Source organism: Acomys russatus, chromosome 1, assembly GCF_903995435.1.
Source record: "Acomys russatus chromosome 1, mAcoRus1.1, whole genome shotgun sequence".
Taxonomy (NCBI): Eukaryota; Metazoa; Chordata; class Mammalia; order Rodentia; family Muridae; genus Acomys; species Acomys russatus.
In genome coordinates this window covers 88,126,605-88,147,507 of record NC_067137.1, presented here as the reverse complement: position 1 = coordinate 88,147,507, position 20,903 = coordinate 88,126,605, and the positions used below count along the sequence as shown (strand labels likewise).

Sequence of the window (20,903 nt, the reverse complement as noted above, 5' to 3'; positions counted from 1 at the left end):
CTGAGTGCTGAATTATAGGTGTGTGTCATCTTTGTAATTGAAATTGATATTTTGTTTATCTTTTAATCTCTTAAGAGTCTTAGTAGTCATCCATATTTTGGTTCCATTAACCAAATAAATTTATTTGTGCCTATAAAGTTAAGAACCATGTCCTTAACTTATCAAAGTGTTGACCATTTGGTAAATAGCCGGTCAGTCTAGCAGATGACTTTGTATTGCCAGCAGTGAAAGTCAAAGACCGATGTAAAATATTTTTTTTAAATATGATGTTTTAAAGAAGCCAGAAATTTTAGAGAATTTGAAGGAAAGAAGGAAGGATGATAAGTCTGAGTGATATTGAACTTGTAATATCACTGCTTTGGGGAAAGTGAGACTAGGTCTCAATTGTAGCCAAGGTTAACTTTGAATTGATGACCTCCTGGATTCTGTCTTCTGAGTAGTTCTAGTTTACAGGTATGCACCACCATGCCCAGCATAACAGGACTCCTTTCTAGAGAAAATGAAAACCTCTGCTAGCAAGCAAGCCAGATTATTGCATACCTTAACAAAAAGTAGACATTCATATACTAATCTCAGCCCATTATAGTGGTAAAACACTTAATAAATACTCAAGGGGTCAAAAGTACTCTTTGAATATAGTATTAAAGCTAGGAGTCTAAGACCCTTAAGTTAAATGAAAAGTTCAAGGTAGTCAGTAGTAGTTAGATTTTATATATTATTGTGTTCTGTTCTCGTTCCTCTGTCTAATGTAATTGGTTTCAAATTTTTCAGGTCTGCCAGAATCTCTCAGGGTTAAGAGGTGGTTTTCTAGAAGCAAAATGTGGATTATATACTCAGCTAACTCAGTTGGCAGAACATGAAACTAATCATCTTAGGGCTTTGGAGGCTCTTGTTTTTATAGTCAGAGAGGAAAGACGAGTTAGGCTGGAATGTGAGCTGGCAGTATTAATAGCTACACTCCGGTAACCAGTGCTGGCTTGAATTAACTGTAGGTCTTTGGACACTTTTCAACTATCTAAAGTTCAGTTTCTTCTTTTGTAAAATAAAGAAAATTTATACTTAAAATGCTAATATTTTGTGAACTCGTAAACCTTTTCCAGTTAAAAAAGTACATTTCAAAAAATCTTCCAGGGTTCAGTGAGATGGCTTGGCACTGGTTCTCAAGCCTCACAAATAAGAGTTTGGTCCCCTGGACACATATGGTGGAAAGAGAGAACTACAGTGACCTCCACAGCACTCCACACATGCAAAATTGTTTTTAAGAAAATATACCTTTCGCCTATCTGCACGCTGTCTCCTTTATTCCAGTAAATGTTTTCTTTGCTGTGCCGAAGCTTTTTAATTCTATTGAATTCCAGCTGTCAATTCTTGGTATTTTGTCCTGCATTATTGAAATCCTATTCTAAAAACTGCTGCCTGTGTCTTTATCTTGAGGTGTTTTCTCATTTTTTTTTTTTTTTTTTTTTTTTAGCATGTCAATCTTTCATCTTACATTAAGGGTTTTGGCCCATTTTGAATTGATTTTTATACCGAGAATGTAGAGAAAGAGGTCTAGTTTCAGTCTTGCACATGGGGATAGCTAGTCTTCATAGCCCCATTTGTGGAGGATTTATCTTCTCTCTGGTGTATGCTTTGGGTACCTTTGTCATGAATCAGGTGGCTGAAGATAGATAGATAGGTTTACCTCTGAGTCCTCGGATGTGCTATTGGTCTATGTGACTGTTTCTGTGATGCTTTTGTTACTGTGGCTTCCTGAATCAGATACCGTGTTACTTCCAGCATTGCTCTTTTTGCTTAAATCATTTTGGCTATTCTAAGTCTTTTGTATTTTTACTAGAATCATGATTCTTTTTTTTCCTAGTTCTGTGAAGAATTTTTCTGGAATTTTGGCGGTATTTGATAAGATGTCAATTTTAAGAATATATAAAGAACTCTAAACACTAAAATGGAAATTTAAAAATCTACTTTCAATAAAAGGAAATAACAATAATTCAATCAGTACATTAGCAAATGAATTTAAAAATAGTTCTTGAAGTACAGGTAGCTAATAAATACATGGGAGGAAATCTCAGTTTCTTAACTGCAAAGGAAATCAGGTTAAAACCACACTGAGATCCTATCTCAGCCCAGTCAGAATGACTCTCTCATCAAGAAAACGAACAGCAACCGTTGCCAAGAGTGTAGGGCCAGGGGACAGACCAACTTCCATATTTTGGTGGGGAAGGAAATTCATCAGCCACTATGGAAATCAATGTGAAAATTTCCCCCCAAAATAAACATAAGGTGAAGAAAATGACTCAGCAAGTAAAAGCAGTTGTCAAGTGTGGGTGGAGCCCACATAAAGATGGAAGGAGAGACCCCTGCTCCACAAAACTTTTCTTTGACCTTTACATATATGCCATGGCACAAGTGCGACCCCCCCACACACATATGCATACACACATACAATAATAACATTTTTAAACTAAGAATAAGACTACCGCATGATCCTGTTACACTACTAAGCATGTGTGAAAGACTCAGAATCTGTACACAGTAGGAATACCTGCACATTTTTATCTATTGCAACGCTACTTATAAAAGCTAAATTATAGAATCAGCCTAGAGGCCTATTGATGGATAAATGGGTAAAGAAAATGTATATGTATATGGAGGATGATTCAGCCATCAAAAATTAAATTATGTGGCTGGAGAGATGGCTCAGAGGTTAAGAGCACTGACTGCTCTTCCAGAGGTCCTGAGTTCAATTCCCAGCAACCACATGGTGGCTCACAACCATCTATAATGTGATCTGATTCCCTCTTCAGGCATGCAGGTGTATATGCAGGCAGAGCACTGTATACATAATAAATAAATAAATCTTTTTTTAATTAAATTATGTCATGCAGAAAATAGATACAAAACAATAGATATAGATCACTTTTAAGTAAAATAAGCTAGACTCTGAAGGACAAGTTTTTATGTTGTCAAGGTTAATATGGCCAAAGAACTTTGTATAGATGTGTGAAAATGTCATGACAAAACCCATTGCTTTATGAAAATAATATGTACTAATATTTTTTAATTTATTTAAAACTCATTTTAACGTGTTTTTAGTTAACAGAATTACATCCATTTTCTGTCTTACTTTCCTCACTCCAGCCCCTTCAAGTGCCTTCCTCCCAACTCTTCCCATCCCCACTCTCAAGCTGATAATCTCCTCTTCTTTGATTATTATTGTTAAATACATATATGTGTGTATGTATGTATATGCACAAAAATATAAATAAAACATGCTGAGTCTGTTTTTGTTGTTTGTATATATGTGGTTTCAAGGCTGACCACTCGACATTAGGCAACCAATGAGGGGGCTCACCCCTGGTCGGGGGACTAATTTTTCTTCTTTAGCAGTGCAGTCATTGGTTCCTGTAACATTTTAAAGAGGGCTGGAGAGAAGTACTGAGTGCGTACTACTTTTCCAGAGGGAACATAAGTTCGGTTCCCAGCACCCACATCAGACGATTGATTCATAATTGTGATTCCAACTCCATGGGAATCTGCTGCCTCTGTCCACTGCAGACTCCAGCACCAACATTCATGCGCTCAACATCCACCCCAAGTACATAATTAAAATAACTTAAAATCATTTTTAAAAAATAAAATGAAGTTTGAGAACTTTCCCCTTAGAGAAAAAAAATTTTAATTGGCTTATTTTGCTCACTATCAGAAAAGTACAACTATTTTTTATTATTTTTCTTTACTTCAATCAAAATATCTGAGCAAACACCTTGAAAGAAAAAGATTTATTCTGGTTCACTGTTTCAGATGGTTCAGTCCATGGCCCTTAGCCCCATGCACTTGGGAAAGACATCATGACAGTAGTATATAGAATTATTTTGCCTTTAATGACAGACAAAAATCAGAGAGAGGAACCTTCAAAGGTGTATACTGTCGGGCTTACTTCTTACAGCCAGGCCCACTGTTTATATCTCCCAAAATAGCATGACTAGCTATGAGCCAAGCATTTGTCACATGAGCTTTGGGGACAATATCATATTTAAACTAGAACAAATCCTTGTACAGTATCATTTAATTATGTGTTAAATTCTAGGCACTGTGTAAGCTTGTCAAGATGAAAAGATAAACAAGACATAGTTCTGTGTCTCAAAGAGCTCATCATTTGGTGTGAGAGATATCTGGGCAAATCAGTAATTGCAATATAATTAAGTGCTTTGTTATAAGTAAGAGCTGAGAACAAAAAGTCTTGAACCTAGCTAGGCATGGTGGTGCATGTCTTTAATCCCAGCACTCTGGAGACAAAGGCCAGCATATCTCTTGAGTTCAAGGCTAGCATGGTCTACATGGCAAGTTCCAGGAGAGCCAGGGCTACATAGTAAGACTCTGTCTAAAACAAAACAAAACAAAAACCCTCAAACCTGAATGAACATCAGAATTCTCTGAGGATCGTACTAAAAATTACATGTTTTTGCATTGTCTCTCAAATATCTTGATTTAAATTATTTGGGGAGTGACCTAGTAATATGCTACTTTTCAGAGTCTACAAGGAGATCCCAATACACAGTGAGGATTGATAATCACTGGGGTAGAATAAAGATAACAAACGTAGTTTTTAAGAAAAATGGGAGCTGGGCATATTAGTGTCCTAGCCCTAGTACTCAGGAGGCTGAGGCAGATAGATCTCTGTGAATTCAAGGACAGCCTGGTATACATAGTGAGTTCCAAGAGAGCCAGAGCTACATAGTAAGACTGTCTATAAATAAATATGTAAGTAAATAAATAAATGAAAGAAAAAGAAAAATTAGGGTGAGAGATGGCTCTGTAGATCACATACTTATACAAGCATGGGAGCCAGTGTTCACATTCCCGCAATGTACTAATGTATATCTCTATTCTCAGCACTCCTATAGCAAGATGGAAAGTGAAGACAGGAGAATCTCCCAGAAGCTCTTGGGCCAATTAGCCTGGTTTCTGCATCAGTGATGACTAAAAATCCTGTCTCAAACAAGATGGAACATTGACCTCTGACCTCTGCATGTACACCATGGTGTATGCTCACATAGAAATAAAAGGGAAATGGACAATTGTCAGACAGACAAGGAGAAAAGAATCTTCCAGCTTTGTTCCCAGAACTCATGATCCATTGAGAGAACTGGAAATAGTTCTGTAGAACTTACTATAGGATTGGAAGGGAAAGGAAAACAGAAGAGAATTGGGAGCTAGGCAGGAGGCAGATCAACTGTTGTCTGTGAAGGAACTTGGACTTCATAATAAAAGTGGTGGAGAATGACATGATTTCATTTCTCTTTTAGAACAAATAGCTTCTATGGTACAGTGAAAGATGGATTAGAGAGCCTGGAAGCAGGCATGCTAATAGACTATCGTGACTTGGGCAGAAAAGGAGGCCTAAACTAAAAACAATGCTAAACAGTGTAAGATTTTCAAGACTAGATAACAAGGAAACAAAACACACAAAACAATACCATATGAGAGAATAAGAGCCATATAGTGTAATTGTTGTTTTTATGAGATGAGAGCCAAACTCAAGCTTTATGAATACATGGCTTGGGATAAGCCCTGAGCACTATCCCTAGGCTTAGGCCTGGAAGCTTCTAGCCTCAATACAATCTCATCTTCTGCAAGTCCAGACCTGGAAGGATTCAGTTTCCAGCCTCCATCTGCTAACATAGGCCTAGAATGTTTCAGCCTCTGAGACTTACTGCTGAATAAACTCACCCTTTCTACCCCTTTCTGAACTCTGGCTGGCTGGCTCAACTCAGCTGTTCCGGTTCAAATGCCTCTCCAAGCTGACTGATTCACATTGGCTTCCGAAGGCATCTTGCTGAATTGCTCTGCTTTGAAAAAACTGCCTCTGAAATCCATGAACTGAGCTGCACTGCCTGCACAAATTGAATGGACCTGCATGAACTCAACTCAACTGCGTTCAACGGGACTGCACCCAACTGAACTCCCTTTCCTGCCCTGTTCTTGTGAGAGTTGAGCATGTCCTATCTCTTACTCGTTCTGTCGGATCTTTCTCTGATTTGTCACTTTTTCTGCCCCTCAATTAGGTAGCACTTTCAATCATGCTTGTTTCCTTCTATAAACTAATCTGGATTTCATTGTTTGAGATTAAAGGTGTGTACTAAGAGCATGTCTGTATTCCAGCCAGATCATACTGCAATCCAGGATATGTCTGCATTCCAGCTGGATCACCTAGACCTAGGTCTTTGGATGTGATTCCTTCCCAGAGTAGCCATGTTCCTGGATTAAAATTCCTCTACAATCAAAGGCATACAGTTTTCTTTATTTTTCACATGAGGCTGATTTGCCAGCAACAATTGGGCCATAATTAAATACCTCAGCAGTAGAAAGTGTTCATTTATGAATTTAACTGTAAATAATGTGATTTGAATCTAGTCATTTTGTCCAAAATTTACTAATATTGTCAGTGGCTATTTACAATACCTAACTGCTGATATCCCAACATGCTTAGGGCCAAAATGTACATTTCTCCCCCCAGATTGGTGGTAGAGTGGGAAAACAGAACTAAAATAAATGTTTAAGAGATTTTAATGAACAGAAAGGCTGTACCTAGTCTTTAAATCTGTCCAAAGCAAATGGAGTGAAAGCCTTCTAATCCTTCAGAGCTTCATCTGGCATTGACCTCAGAAAAAAAGAGCCTCTCTCCTACATCATCAGACCGACTTTCTCTAGTTCCTTGTTGTTCTGTGTAGTTCTTTTCTTTGATCCGGGGATTTTCTTTAAAATAGAAGAAGAGCAAAAGTGCAGGGGGTGGGGTGGGGGAGGAATGACTAAAATGAGTGTTTTGCAAGTCTAAATAATAATACACTAGAATGCATAGTAAATGCATTGCAGGGCTGTGGTTGTTACTTATGGTAGAGCTCTTGGCTGCCATTCACAGGCCATGGGTTGGATTCTCAGCATGGCTAAAGTAGATCAATAAATGTATAAACAGACATTCTGCAAAAGCTATACCCATTACCCAAGCCTTTAAAAATTGGAGGTGTGTGTGTGTGTGTGTGTGTGTGTGTGTGTGTGTGTGTGTGTGTGTTAAGGAAAGTTGTTCTCTCACCATGCTGAGTTCATTTCTGTTGGTGGTTGTTCTCTCCTTAGTTGTGGTATCCGTTTTACCTGATGGAAAATGAGGGCTACTGACATTCATCATGGCATTATTTAATTGAATAACTTTAGACTTATAATAACATTGATACAAATTCTCAAATTGTTGTTTTAGGAAATAACAATATTTTAAAGTTGGCATAGTAGACCTTTTTCTATTGAAAGCTTTTTGTCTATAGTGGAAAAACTCATTTGAGGATTACATGTAAGTAATGACTTTAGGAGCCTACAGAAATGAACCTCTAACATTTGAAAAAAGTGGGATGATAAATCAAGTTTCTCTCTCTCTCTCTCTCTCTCTCTCTCTCTCTCTCTCTCTCTCTCTCTCACACACACACACACACACACACACACACACACACTATGAGATGACCCAAACAAAAATAGTCACGTAGAAAAGAACAACCAAAATATGAAGGTGGGGCACAGAAAGAGAATTCTCCAAATAGGGATTGATTGAACTGTAACAAAGTCTCAAGTATTAGCCAACAAAATAGAAGGCACTATTAACTCAGCAGACAGCACACTGAACAGGGGACAAAGGACTCTTGGCCAAGAGCAGTGGAACAAAACTTCCTTCTACTTGGAAATATCTGAAATTTAAGGTTCTGTATTTGCCTGATTTGCAAAGGAGGCGTGTCCAAAATGCCGTGCCACTTTCCTCTAAGACAAGTTTAAGCAATTCAGTTCTTTTGAAACTAGAGGAACCAGAACACCATCCAAGACGGCTATTAAGTACTTAACCTTCAAATAGTCCTTGTGTAATAGTCCAACCTGTTTTTACTTCCTTGCCCTAATTGCTTGATTTATTTGTAGTAGAGAAAAAAAGTGTTGGGCAAGAATTATGGACGAAGTAGGCAATTGCTTTTGTTTTTTGTTTCTTTGTTTGGAATGGGGTGAACTATAGTTCAGGGAGGGGAGTAATAATAGTTAAGTGTTGCACAACAGAACACAGTGTTTAATGTTTAATCAAGGCTGGCAGTAATACATCTTGCTGCCACATAGCATGACACAAAACGTCAATGGGCTATTTTCTTCGTTTTTCATTTGGTATATAAATGTGGCACATTTTGTCCTGAGGGTAATAAAAAGCCAGTGTCCTACAGCATTTCACATTTCCTGAAGTACCATTCATTATGGACTTGGCTTAGATGTGGTTGGTGCCACCTACTGGACTAAATACATAATTACAGGTCTCCTAACCCATTTGTCAACAGTCTCTGAAAACAGCCAGAGAGGATATGATTCTTCTTTAGGAGGGCTATACTATAAATATTTAAGTTTGGATTCCCATCACAAGTTTTAGGGCTGGAAGAGACATAAGGAATCAAACTTTAACACTGCCATTGTGTTGTTCAGTCCAGAACCCAAGCTTTAACTATGGTTACAGAAGCCTAGCTTTTCTGAGTTTGCTTCTTGTTCCACATTGCTGATCTTACAGAGTCATTATAAGGGTTTTACAAAGTAAGAAGTTTTAAATGTGCCCTGTTGCATGTGATGGCTGTAAATCTTAGATATAGAAACACTGAAATCAAATCACTTGCCTGTGTTGTATAAAGGCTACGGCATATGCACCTGACTCCAGAGCCGTGGCTTTCACATTGAATTAAGACTGCTCAAAGTTTGGTAGTGAAATAATTTTAGGCGATTCCTGTAATAAATTTAAGAGAAATTATAACATGGCTTTAAATCCTGTAAATTACAGTGGCGAGATTAAAACAAACAAACAAACAAACTCTCAACCCAGGGTGACCTTGCACTCCTGTGTTTCATGCCTCTCTGTCCTACACGCTGGGATTATAAGCAAGTGCTTCTGCCTCTGCCTCAGGTATTCCCTTTCCAGGGCTTTGGACCTCATACCACCAAGGAGACAGTTTCAAGTTGACCCTGATTTCTTTAAAATTCTCTGTCTTGTTAATCTTACTGTAGAGGAATTTCAACTTAGAACATGAGTTCTCTGTCAAAGATCACATCCAAAGACCTTCTAGCTGTGATCCAGAGAATACAAACACACCTTTAATCCGGGAGACAGAGGCAAGTAATCTCTGAGTTCAAAGACAGCCTGGTATAGAGCAAGTTTCAGGTAAAGAAAAGCTTAGGTTCAGGCGTGGTAGTACACACCTTTAATCCCAAACAATGAAGGTAAAATTAGTGTGTAGAAGGAACCACCCATGTTTGGAAGTGATGTTTAATTGAGGGCAGAAAAAGTGATAAATGAAAGATTTTGATGGAATAGGATATGTTCAACTCTCACAAGAAGAGGGAGGAAAGGGAAGCTACTTAAAGGGACAGTGCAGACAGAGACAGAGAGTGTTTTACAGAGAAGTTGAAGGCAGAATGAGCCAGAGAATGAGGAGCCTGAAGATTAGAGCAGACTGCTAGAGTTAGTTTGAGGCCAAGCAGAGAGAGCAATTCAGGGGCCGAGAGAAAAGACAGTTTGAGTAAGTCAGCTGGGAGAGCAATTTGAGCCAGAACAGCTGAATTGAACGAGCCAGCTTTGAGGTCAGAAAGAACAAGTAAGGGTTAGCTTATGAAGCAGTAAGTCTCAGAGGCTGAAAACATTCTAAGCCTAGGTTAGATTGTACAGAGGCTAGAGGCTTACAAGGCCTAGGCTGAGACAACAATTGAATCAGGCGAATAAAAGTTCTTTTTACATCTTACTTCTCAGTAATGATAAAACAGGCCTCAGGCTTGACCATCTTTCTAGAGTCTTTTTCTTCATTATTATTAAATTTACTTGTGAAAACACCATTGCTTTTTCACTGAGTAACATAAATTTTGAGACTGAGCATGGTAGCTCATGCCTGTAATACTGGCTCTTAGGAGGCTCAAGTAGAAGAATCACTGTACGTTTGAGGTCAACAAGAGCTACATAGTAAGTTCCAGGCCAGCTTGGGCTACAGAGAACCTTTTTTCTTTAAAAAAAAAAAAAAAAAAAAAAAAAAAAAAAGCCAAATTTTTTCCCAATAAATGTATGTATGAAAATAAAGCCAACCTGAGTAGCAAAATGAATAAAGAATAAGCAACAGTCTAAAGAAGTTGAGAAACCGTACTACCACCACACTACCTTCCCTACTGCTGAGAATCCCACATTTTAACAATTCTCCCATCGTCTTAGTTTGTTTTCTGTTGTGAGAATCCATTCTAACCAAAAGCACCTTAGGAAAGAAAGTTTATTTGGCTTCCATGTCCCAGTGAGCATCCATCATGAAGGGAAGTCAGGGCAGGAATTTAAGTCAGGAACTTAGAGTCAGGAATTAAAGCAGAGACCGTGGAAGAATATTGCTTACTAGCTTGTTCAGTCCACTTTCTTATATAACCCAAGACTACCTGCCCACAGAGGACTAGGTCCTCCTGAATAAGTTATTAATCAAGAAAATTCCCCAAAAGACTTGTCTACATAGGCCAATCTGAAGGAGACGTTTTTGTCCATTGAAGTTTCCTTCTCCCAGATGACGCTATCTTGTATCAGATTGGCAAAAACTATCAGCACACCCATGATAAGAACTAGCACTTACTTAAGATTATTTTAAAAAACAAATTTTAAATAAATAAGTCAACATAAACAATCACTCTCGGGTGTCAGTAACATGAAAATCTGTATCTTTCCTAATCAACTGGTTTGTCGTCACTTCATGAACACTGACAATCCATGTTTGTGGGTGAATTCCAGAACCAAATTTATAAGCTACCTCCACTAACTAAACAGAGCTCCTATCCTACATGATCATGCTTTTGACCAAGTGTATTTTCCCTTGGCTTTGACTTGTACATCTGCTTATTTAACCATATGTGTGGTGTGCAATTTTTATAAGATACTCAAACTTTTTATGGAAGAAGACAGAGGAGAAATTAGATACATTTTTACTGATACTGGTAGAACATTGCCATTCTTGGGATAGGATTTCTATGGCATGTCCTTTTTTTTTTTTTTTTTTTTTTTTAAGATAGACTTTAATGGATTCTTGAAAATTTAAGAATTCTTTCCCTGCCCATCATAGCCACTACTTTACTTTTTGGGAAATACTATGAGTTTGTATGACACCATAAAGTCTTTAGGGGAAACACCACTGGCATTCCCAGAAGTGCATCTGAATTAGCGAATCAGAGCCCTTGCCAACAGTATCTTGTGTGCCTTTGGCTCTGAAATAACAGTCTATTCCAGTGTGACTTAGGAGATCAACTCTAGTTCTTAGGATAGGGATAAAGGTGGGAAAAAACTGAATATTTTTGAAATGTCAACTGTTATCTACACATACCAAGGATATGGCATATTACTTTATCTTTACAAAGAAAAACTTAATTTCTTCCACAGAGGATCCTTACAATAGTGCAATAGTTCCTGAATACTGCTATTAATGACGTAGTGAAACAACTTATTTATACCACATTTAACTTACACTTGCACCAGGCTCTGTGATGCTCACTGTTAAGTAATGGGTCCTTCAGTGTTAATAAACAAAACAAAACCTCAAACAATGTACCTATGATACTCTACCCACCTTGAGGCCTCAGGAGACTCGAAGCCCTTTGCTTTGGCTCAAAATTGTGTTGTAGGTACAATAATTTTAAGTCGTTGGCCTTCTGGTAGTTCCTCAAGGCTTCAATTTTCAGCTCAATCACTTTGCCATGAAAGTCATTCTGAAAGAGGACATTTTTAAACACATACAATATTGACTTTTCCAAATTTACTATTACCTGAGTTTCTTTGTATAGATGTTAAAAAAAAAAAAAATAAAGCTCTCATGTTTTGTCTTTTAGAGTTAAGAAGATAGTATTTGTTATTTTTCCCCAATTTCAAATAGCACAAAATTAAAGGCTTGGGAAGAAGTGTTTATTCCAACTCATTCATAGTAAATCTAGATATGGGTGGCTTCAGCAATCTTCCACAACTTTTAACAGGCAAGGAAAATAGAAGGATTAGCCTTAAGAATGTGAAGTTAAAAGCCTTTATGGTAAATGAGTAAATGTATTTCATACTATCTTTGGAAAACCTTAGTACCTGAAGGATGTTGGGTTGTTCCTCATATTTGGCCCGTTCTATTTTCCTCTGTTGCTTTTCCTGGTGGAAGAAAGACGTTCTGGGTGACAGAGTAAGTTGAGATAAAAAATAAGGTTTGTTTTTTTTTCAGTAGCCTGCAACAACCTTATGTAGCAAAATTATGGTTATGATATAGATTTACTGTTAGGTTGGTTTATATTTCACAGTCCTCATTAGTTGACCCCATAGAATGCATTCTCTAAAAACTAAGAGATAACAGACCAGTTCATTTTCTGCGAACAGTTCGTTTCGGGGAGATGAAGTGCAAATGTAACATCTCTAAATAAAATTCCAGGATAAATTAACAAGCGCTCTGTGTGTACGGAATTGCCACTATTGATATGGGTTTTCTCATTTTAGGATAGCTAACATGACTTCGCAAAAACCTGTGATGCCAGTCTAAAATAAATACAGTCTCCTAAGGATGCTACATTGCTTATAAAATCTGCATCAGTTTAGGAGCATACCACATCCTAAGCAGATACATAATGGTCGCTTCCAAAAGCCACTACTGCTCAAAATGAATGTACTGCCTTCCTTCCACATGCTTTCCACTTTCTCTACATCTGATATCTCTGGCTCACTCTTGGCCTTCCTAAGTGATAAGGGGAGTTTCAGAGCCTGAGAGGAAAGATAAGAACCAAGGGAATAGACAATTCCAGATGGGAAAACTGCAATGTTTTGGTAGACCAGAAATCAAATATCCCCTAAAAGTCCAGATCCGCCAAATTGCCCCTGATTATTAAAGGGTAATTTCTGACTGTGTAGCATCAGCCTCTATGACACGCTACGCCCACTCACCTTCCCATCTTGCAGCTCTGCCTTGGGTTTTGTAGGGAGTGCTTTCTGTTGATCTCGGAGCCCTTCTGATGCAAATGTCTGTGGAGAGACATTTTGGCAAAGCTTTAAATTAGTGGTAATTATGAAGTCAAGGCTTTTGGTTCCTGCCAGGCAGCAACTTCTCTGGGCTCAAAATGGAAATTGTATACCTACCACAGGGGATTCAAAATGGTTCCTTAATGTTTATTATAATAATAACTATTAAGTGACTCCATATAGTATAAGACTGACTGCTAACCGTCTCACTTCGTTACTTACTCTCACTCTATAGTCCTTCTTGTTTAATCTTCACAGCTCTGGGGATTAGTCTTATCGTTGGTGAAACTGAGGCTTGGAGAGGCTAAGCCATTTGCTTACAGTCACACAGCTAGGGAAGCCCATGGGGCTAGAGTTAAAAGCAGATCTGTCTCATTTTGAGGCCTATGTTCTTAGCTATTGTGAATGTCGCTCTTCTCCATTCCTCCTTATATAAAGGTTAGTTAGAAACCTCACATCCAAGGACAAAAGTGAGTAAAAAAAAAATCTAATTAAAAGTATAAGCTGATATGAACCATATTATGGAAATAATGAAATTATATAAAAGAAAGTCAGGGAAGGCTATGGTTTTACAGAGAGTAAACACAGACTTTTCTGAAGAGGTAACAGATAAACTGAGGCCTGAAGGTGAGAATAAGTAAATCATGAGAAAATCACTTTGTAGATGGGAGAAAAGCAAGAACAAAGACCTTCAGCTGAGGAAAGACGTGGCACGTTCGAGAAACTACAAGTAGGCCTTTGTGGTGGTTGCAGAGAGCGCGAGGGGAGCTCTCCTATCTCTGAGTTCATACCGCAATCGTCCTGTTGTCTGGAAGACACTGCTTTTACTGAAGTCATCCACCACTTCTGGCTCTCACAGTTTTCTGCATAGATCCCTGAACTTTGAGGAGTCAGGAGGAGTTGGGGGGGGGGCATGATCAAAATATATTGTATGAAAAAATTTAATAAAAATCTGCCACAAGAAAGAAAAAGAACAGGAGGAGGAAAGAGAGGAGAGCTTTTAAGAGAGGGGAGAGAGGTGGGTACAGACCAAGGAAGCACACTAAGGTGGGCTGCAAAGGGGTTTCAGCAGAGGGCGGAAACACTTTGAATGTTTTTAAAAAGATCACTCTGTTGTTCAAATGGAGCATCACTGGAAGCATGACACGAGGAACTGAGGGTGAGGGGCCAGTGGAGTGAGAAGGTCTCTGCATTATCTGTGGAACAATACTTTCGAGAGATCCTTAGAGGCACACCTTGTTCCATAGCATTTCCATTTCCTTCCGAAGCATCTTGTTTTTCTTTTCCTATTAGAAGAGGAAGAACCAAACAAACAGATGTGTTTGTCCGACTGTTAAGTAAGGTCAGGAAAAAACAACAACTGTTTAATTAGTGGGAGGTAAGAGACTCATGGACACAGTAAACCAGAGAAGAAGGCAATAAATGAATCTTGCACAGAAACATAAGATGATTTGGTGACAGTGACGATGGTGGTTAAAAAGTTATTTCAAACAATAACTTTATGGTGGTTGTGAGATGTATCAATAGAAATAAATTCTTAATTCTTAAGATGTTTTCATATGACAAGTCTCTTAAGGGTTTAGATACTTTTAATTTTTAAAGATCTTTAATATTGACTTGAAAAAGATATACAACTCTTTCAAAGCAAACTTTTTTCTTTTAATTTGATAGGTGTTTCTAATCCTTTAGACATGATAAGTTAATATACTTATATTCATTTACTAGGTGAATTTTTTAAGTCAAAAAAGTAGACTCTTATCTGGGTATTGGTGGCACATGCCTTCAATCCCAATATTCAAGAGGCAGAGGCAGGTGGATCTCTGTGAGTTTGAGTCCAACCTTGTCTACTAAACAAAGAAATTCTGTTTTGAAAAACTGCAAAACAAAAACAAAAACAAAAATGTAGAATCTTGTTAGCTATCCCCCATCTTTCTAACATCCAATCTGATTTCCTTCAAATCACCTTGGATTTCCTAGATCAAAGAGATACAGGTTTGCAGCATCAGAGGCCAGAAACCAGTGTTTGTTATTTCCATGGGTGACAACAGTGGTTCAAGAAGCTATGCTCTAGCCAGGCAGGGTGGTACACATCTTTAATCCCAGCGCTCACTTGGGAATCAGAAGCAGGCAAATCTCTGTGAGTTCAAGGCCAGCCTGGTCTACAAAGCCAATCCAGGATGGCCAGAGCTGTTACACAAAGAAACCCCGTCTCTAAAAACTAAACCAAACCAAAACTAAATCCCCAAAGAAGCTGTGCCCTGTAGTATCTACCAACAACACCTCACCAGGTTGTGTTTCATCTCCTCTGCTTCCTTAATAAGATCCATGACTGAAGACTCATCACATCTCCTCCCTGCCATGATCTGCCTCATGATCTGCAGACTAGAAGGAAAGAGAGAACATATTAAATGTACATGCTCCTTAAAAGATAAAATTGACATCTCCAATCATCCAGAAAGTTACCTTCCATAGAGGTTCAATGGAGGCTGAACTCTCAGGGATTAGAGAGGTCCTGAAGGACAAAGGTCTGTCAGTAGAATGATTCCATTCCTAGTTGACATTAGCTTTAGGTATATGCTCAATAATAAATTCTGTGCTCTTTAATACTCAAAACTTAGGTCTAGGTCTCCAACAATCAATGAACGAACGTCCTTCCACCCTCAGAAAGGGATGTTGCAGTGTATGACTTGAGGGGAGGAGAGATTTTGCCTCTATACAGAAGAAATTGAAAACCTTGACATCTTTCAAATTAATGCCAGAATTATCTCACATCTCACATCTATCCACTTCCTTCTACCCCTGTAGGTATCCAAATATGGATTAGTATCAAGTCTGACAATGAGAAGAACACTATTTAAAGGCAATCATTAGTTTATGCTTTTGTTACTGTCCTTTTTCCTCCCAGTATCTGAGCAGAATGCCATGTCTAACATGCTCTCTTGCTCCAAGTTTATATTGCTGGTTTGCAAACAGCTGATGTTCAGCCACTTCTTGCTAGTTTTTGTTCTCCCAAAGTCCAAGTTCCTTAAGTGCTTACAATAAGCGTATAGAAATAGAGATCAACTGAAGTGATAATTTTTCTATGACTAGAAAGGAAGAAGAGACATGGAAGTCCCTAAGAACAAAGAATGTCCCATAGCAAAGATTTAAGGTCTCAGATGTGTAGGAGCAGCTCCTTAACCCAAAGAGCTGCCAGGTTCAGAAATGATCATCACTTTTCTTTTTAGTATAGGAAGAGCAAGTGTTTGTCCTAAAGTAACTTTACCAACATAAATAAGCAAAAGTTTCAGTCATCAGCATAACAATGATGGGCTTATACTACTAAAGACCTGTTTATTGGGTAGACACCATAGGAAGAGTAACTGTAGCTTCATGAGATAAGGACAAAGTGATATTTATTAGTTAAAAAAAAAAAGTTGGATTCCTGTGTGCCCTGCTATTATTATAATTATAATTATTATTATTATTATTATCCTGTAGTGATATATTCATATATTCTTTATATTCTATTGGAGCTGAATATCCAAATTTAAAAGTAAAAATAAACAAATCAGTGGTAGTTATTACTAATCCTGTGGCAGTTACATTCTCCGGCCTTTCTACCTCAAGGGAACTTTGTAGGGCTCCTTACCTTCTTTGTTTTTCCTCCAGGTTAGCCATAAGCTTCTGGAATAAGAGAGTGCTCTTATCTCCTAGAGGTTTTAACATATCTGTAAGTTCCTTCTTCCTTAACTTCAGGTCCTCGCTCAGTTCCTTCAAGTAGCTGTCATCTGTTTTAGAATTTCTGCAGGAAGATGTGCAATAACCTGTTGGTAGCTTGAGTGATTAGACACCTCCCCCGCGAGGTGCCCACCATTTGCCTTCCTCCCATCAAAGACTCACTTTTTTGAGGACAAGCAAGATCCTGAAGAGCTGGTGCCACTTGTCATCTTGAAGGGAAACGCCTAACAATAAAGAGGCCTCCTTGAAAATATGTGCCTTTCCCCAGTGCAGTTAAGACATCATATTTGGCGCTGTTGTTCTTGAAGCTTCTGTTGCACTGGACTGATTTTAGCTACGGCTTGAGGTCACAATAGCACCAGGGTCACAAAATCAGCAGATATTATAAGCAGCATCAGTAGCTGCTTGATGACTTAAAATGCTTAACCACAAGGTTAAGTCTTGTCTGAGGATTAGCCAAATCCCCAAAGCTTTACTCTGAAATCATTGAATGAGTAGGAAAGAATCACGGTCATCATACCTGCATTATAAAATTACTGTTGGATTAGAAAATAGTAACTTATCAAAAAGAACCAATTACCACCAAGGTAATAGGCCTCTATGAAATGCCTGCCTTAACAAATTGCTGGCTTATTGTGAGTGAGGAAAAGATAGCAGCCTCTATTGCTGGGAGCCTGTGGGGAGGGCAAGACACATCTAACCAACATTTAAAAATGGGCCGAGGTTAAACTGGCAAACACTATAATGTAATGGAGTGATAGATGAACCTTTGCTATTTCCCCCCAAATCTTTACACCTCAATTTATCGGTTGGATGTGGTGAGTCACACCTATACAATTCCAGCACCAGGGAGGCAGAGACAAAAAAGGAGTGAAAGTTTAGGGCAGCCTTGTGCTACATAGCAAGCCTGGCTTACAAAAGTAAGCTGAAGCAAAGCAAGACCGTTATATGATGTCAAGGGAAAAGAATATTGGGCGTGTGGGGAGAGGACATGGTTTGGAGAGATCTACACTGTTAGGTGCCTTCCTCGGCCAGAGTCTATTCTGGAAGGCTGTACACCTCCTACGGTCACCGCCACAGACTCTTACTCTGGTACCCTACCTCCTTTAGAAGCATACATCTTCTGAATTCTTAAGATCGCCTTCCTCGTCTGTCATTTAAGGAGTAGAAGATTGTCCAGAGGATTATATACTTTGGAGTGTTCCCTTAAAAACATTTTATGGATTCACTTTTACGCAACACCACAGATGAACATTAAGGCATGCCGTTTCAAATACCGACTGACCATTTGGAGTTTTCTCCAAAGTAATTTCAGTCCTTTATCTTTAGGGAAATTTGAAAGGCAAACCTCTGCATTGAAAAAAACAAAAAGCAAGATTTATTTGTCAGAACTTGGTTTGGATGTCAGCTTCACTGTGAGCAGGTTCCAAATTCTCTGAGCCTGATGAAGTCTCCATTTTTATAAAAGAATGAAATTCTGGCCCGATAAGCTTGTTGGGAGCATGAGATAAATAGCGTGCCTGCCTCCATGTCATGTGTTCTCATCTAGTGGGATTTTACTTGGTTTGGGTTTGCTTAATGCCCCAATTAAGTGGCCAGATTTTTTGAAAAGCTGATATCTATGAAGCTTAATCATAAGAGCCTTTCATTTTCAACATCTCTTCCAAAGAGTCAGAATCTTTTTCTGAATATGACTGTTTTTTGAAATTAGAGACTTTCCTCAAATTATGTATATCTAGAGTCTCACAAAATATGGCTCTTCCCTGGGTTACAGAGAATACAAACCGTCCCTAAGTATCTTCTACATCAATCTTCTTTTTAGATAATCTTTACAAATACTTTTTTTCTAAAGTTTTCACGTGTCACTTGAAGGTTGTGTGTGACAGAAATATTAAATTAGAAAAGCCACAACACATTAATAATAATTCATGTTGGTTGTCCTATTACTATCCACAAAAAATTTCAATTGAATGAAGGTGAGTAAAATGCTCACTCTTAAAAGGGGGTAGTGGGTGGACTAGTTTTTAATAGCATCTTAGACTACATATGTGGCAGGTGGTAGCAAACAGTAAAGGACAAAAAAATGGTATTGCTCACTGAAGTATAGCCTCTTTAAATTTCATGTTGTGACATTTGGCAGGCAGAACTGTGATAGAATATTAAAACATCTAATGGGCAGGCAGCATCCCAACTCACCTTCCTCTCTGCCCTTGCTTATGAGTGATTCCAAGAGGAAGAACACTTGCTATTCTGATGTAGTCTTTCCTACAGCCAATCAGCCATGTTTATTTCCTAACATTCTAATGCCCATTTCTTTAACCTGGAGTGTGAATTCTAAGGAGTATATTTGCCTTGTAATAATTTATGTGGATTTTGTAGTGAAAAGCTTTTAACAAAAACAATTCTCTAAACAGAAGGAAAGCAGTGTTGAGAGGGGTTAGTTGATGCTTTGTCTAAGCATATAGTGCAGGAAGAAGGGACGGTGAAGTTTTAGATGATCGTTAAAGGCAGAAATAATTCATTTTTTCTGAAGTAGAAAGTTAAGTCATCTGCTGATTGGCAGTGTTTGGTGGGAAAACCCTGGAAGAGTGATGAGAGGCAGGCGGATCTCTGTGAGTTCGAGGCCAGACTAGTCTACACAGAGTTCCAGGACAGCCAGCGCTGTCACATAGAGAAACCCTGTCTTAAAAAATGAAAACAAACAACAAACAAACAAAGAAAAAATTCAGAATTGCATCTGAGCAGTGGGAAAAGATTAAAAAAAATATTGCTATGTAGTGTCAAGGTGGATTTGAAAGTTGAAGATCAGTCATGCTATTAATCAGAAATTATACAGTGTTTCCCTTCAGTAGCTGGCAAACGGGAAGCTACAGCTGAGAAAAAATAGGTGACTGGTGGATTCTGGGCTAGAACTTGGCAAAACCGATGAGCAGAAAATCAAGGAAGAAGGGTTTGAGAGTGCTAGTGAGAGTCTCCATCCCAAGGTCTGCCTGAGTCTTCAGAGTATTGAGGAAAAAAAACGAGAAGGGGTTGGCTGAGGAGAGAACAATTCAGAACAGACTTAAGACTGAGAGTGTGGGGTAGGGCAGAGGTTTGAGTCAGTGCATGCACGCCTTCTGAAGTAACTCGGGGACTTTCATCACCAGTTAGATAACCATAGTAGCAATCATAATGTTTTCTGGGTAACTTTGTATCTTTTGCTTCCTTTCACTGCATAATCACTGAAATTCATGTGGTGCCTCAAAATAGGCCTTACAACAGGTCATTCACAATGACCTCATCCAACATTATAGCATTTGATTTTAGTATCTGTTAAGAAAAAGCGTGATTGCTCTATAATTAGAGAACTCCAAACCATTTTAGTGTTAGTTTTGCCAGCGGAAAGTCAAATTAGTCTAATTAAGTCAGGTCTCCAAAAGTAGAGGCAATTATTTTCATATTAATGCGAGAGATGGGGGGTGGGGAAGGAAGGAAGAGGGGAAGAGGAAGAGTGAGAGGGAATTATATTTCTGTGTTGTTTGTTCTAATCATTTGATTGGCTCCTTCCTCTTAACTTAAAAAAATAATTTATTGGGGTTTTGTTTGTTTTGAGACAGGGTCTCACTGTGTAGCCTTGGCTGACCTGGAGCTCACTAAGTAGACCAGACTGACCTTGAACTCAGAGATCCACCTCTCTCTGCCTCCACAGTGCTGGAATTAAATGAGCCACCACATTCTCATTTTTGTTTTTAACTTTATGTGTATGTGTGGGAATGTGCACACAAGTGTGGTACCTGTAAAGTCCTGAAGGGGCATTGGATTCCTTGGAGCTAGAGTTACAGGTGGTGCTTAGCCGCCTGACCTGGATAATGGAAACTGAGCTTGGTTTCTCTGCAATAGCCTTGTACACTCTTAAGCATCAAGCTGCCTCTTCAGTGACCCAACCCTTTGCTTTTATAATTGTCCCAACCCAGTCTCTACCTACATTTAGAGGAACCGAAGCACTTGAGACAGCTGACATAAATGTGACAGCTGAGATAAATGTCTGTTATTCTTGAGAGTTTTTGTTTAGTACTTTGAAAGTAATACTTTGTCTTAGTGTCTCCAGATTCTCGGTATTCAAGCAAGCATATGAACTTCCACAAAA

At 38.5% G+C, this 20,903-nt stretch overlaps 1 protein-coding gene across 1 annotated transcript; it reads right to left on the bottom strand.

The window, feature by feature from the left end:
• Positions 1-6,633: 6,633 nt before the first annotated feature.
• Positions 6,634-17,897, bottom strand: Ccdc196 (coiled-coil domain containing 196). Its single transcript, XM_051147932.1, is given in 10 exon segments — positions 6,634-6,675; positions 6,677-6,759; positions 11,643-11,781; positions 12,143-12,221; positions 12,726-12,802; positions 12,983-13,060; positions 14,293-14,343; positions 15,343-15,439; positions 16,689-16,863; positions 17,879-17,897. Coding segments are annotated over 10 exon segments (840 nt in total).
• Positions 17,898-20,903: the final 3,006 nt, after the last annotated feature.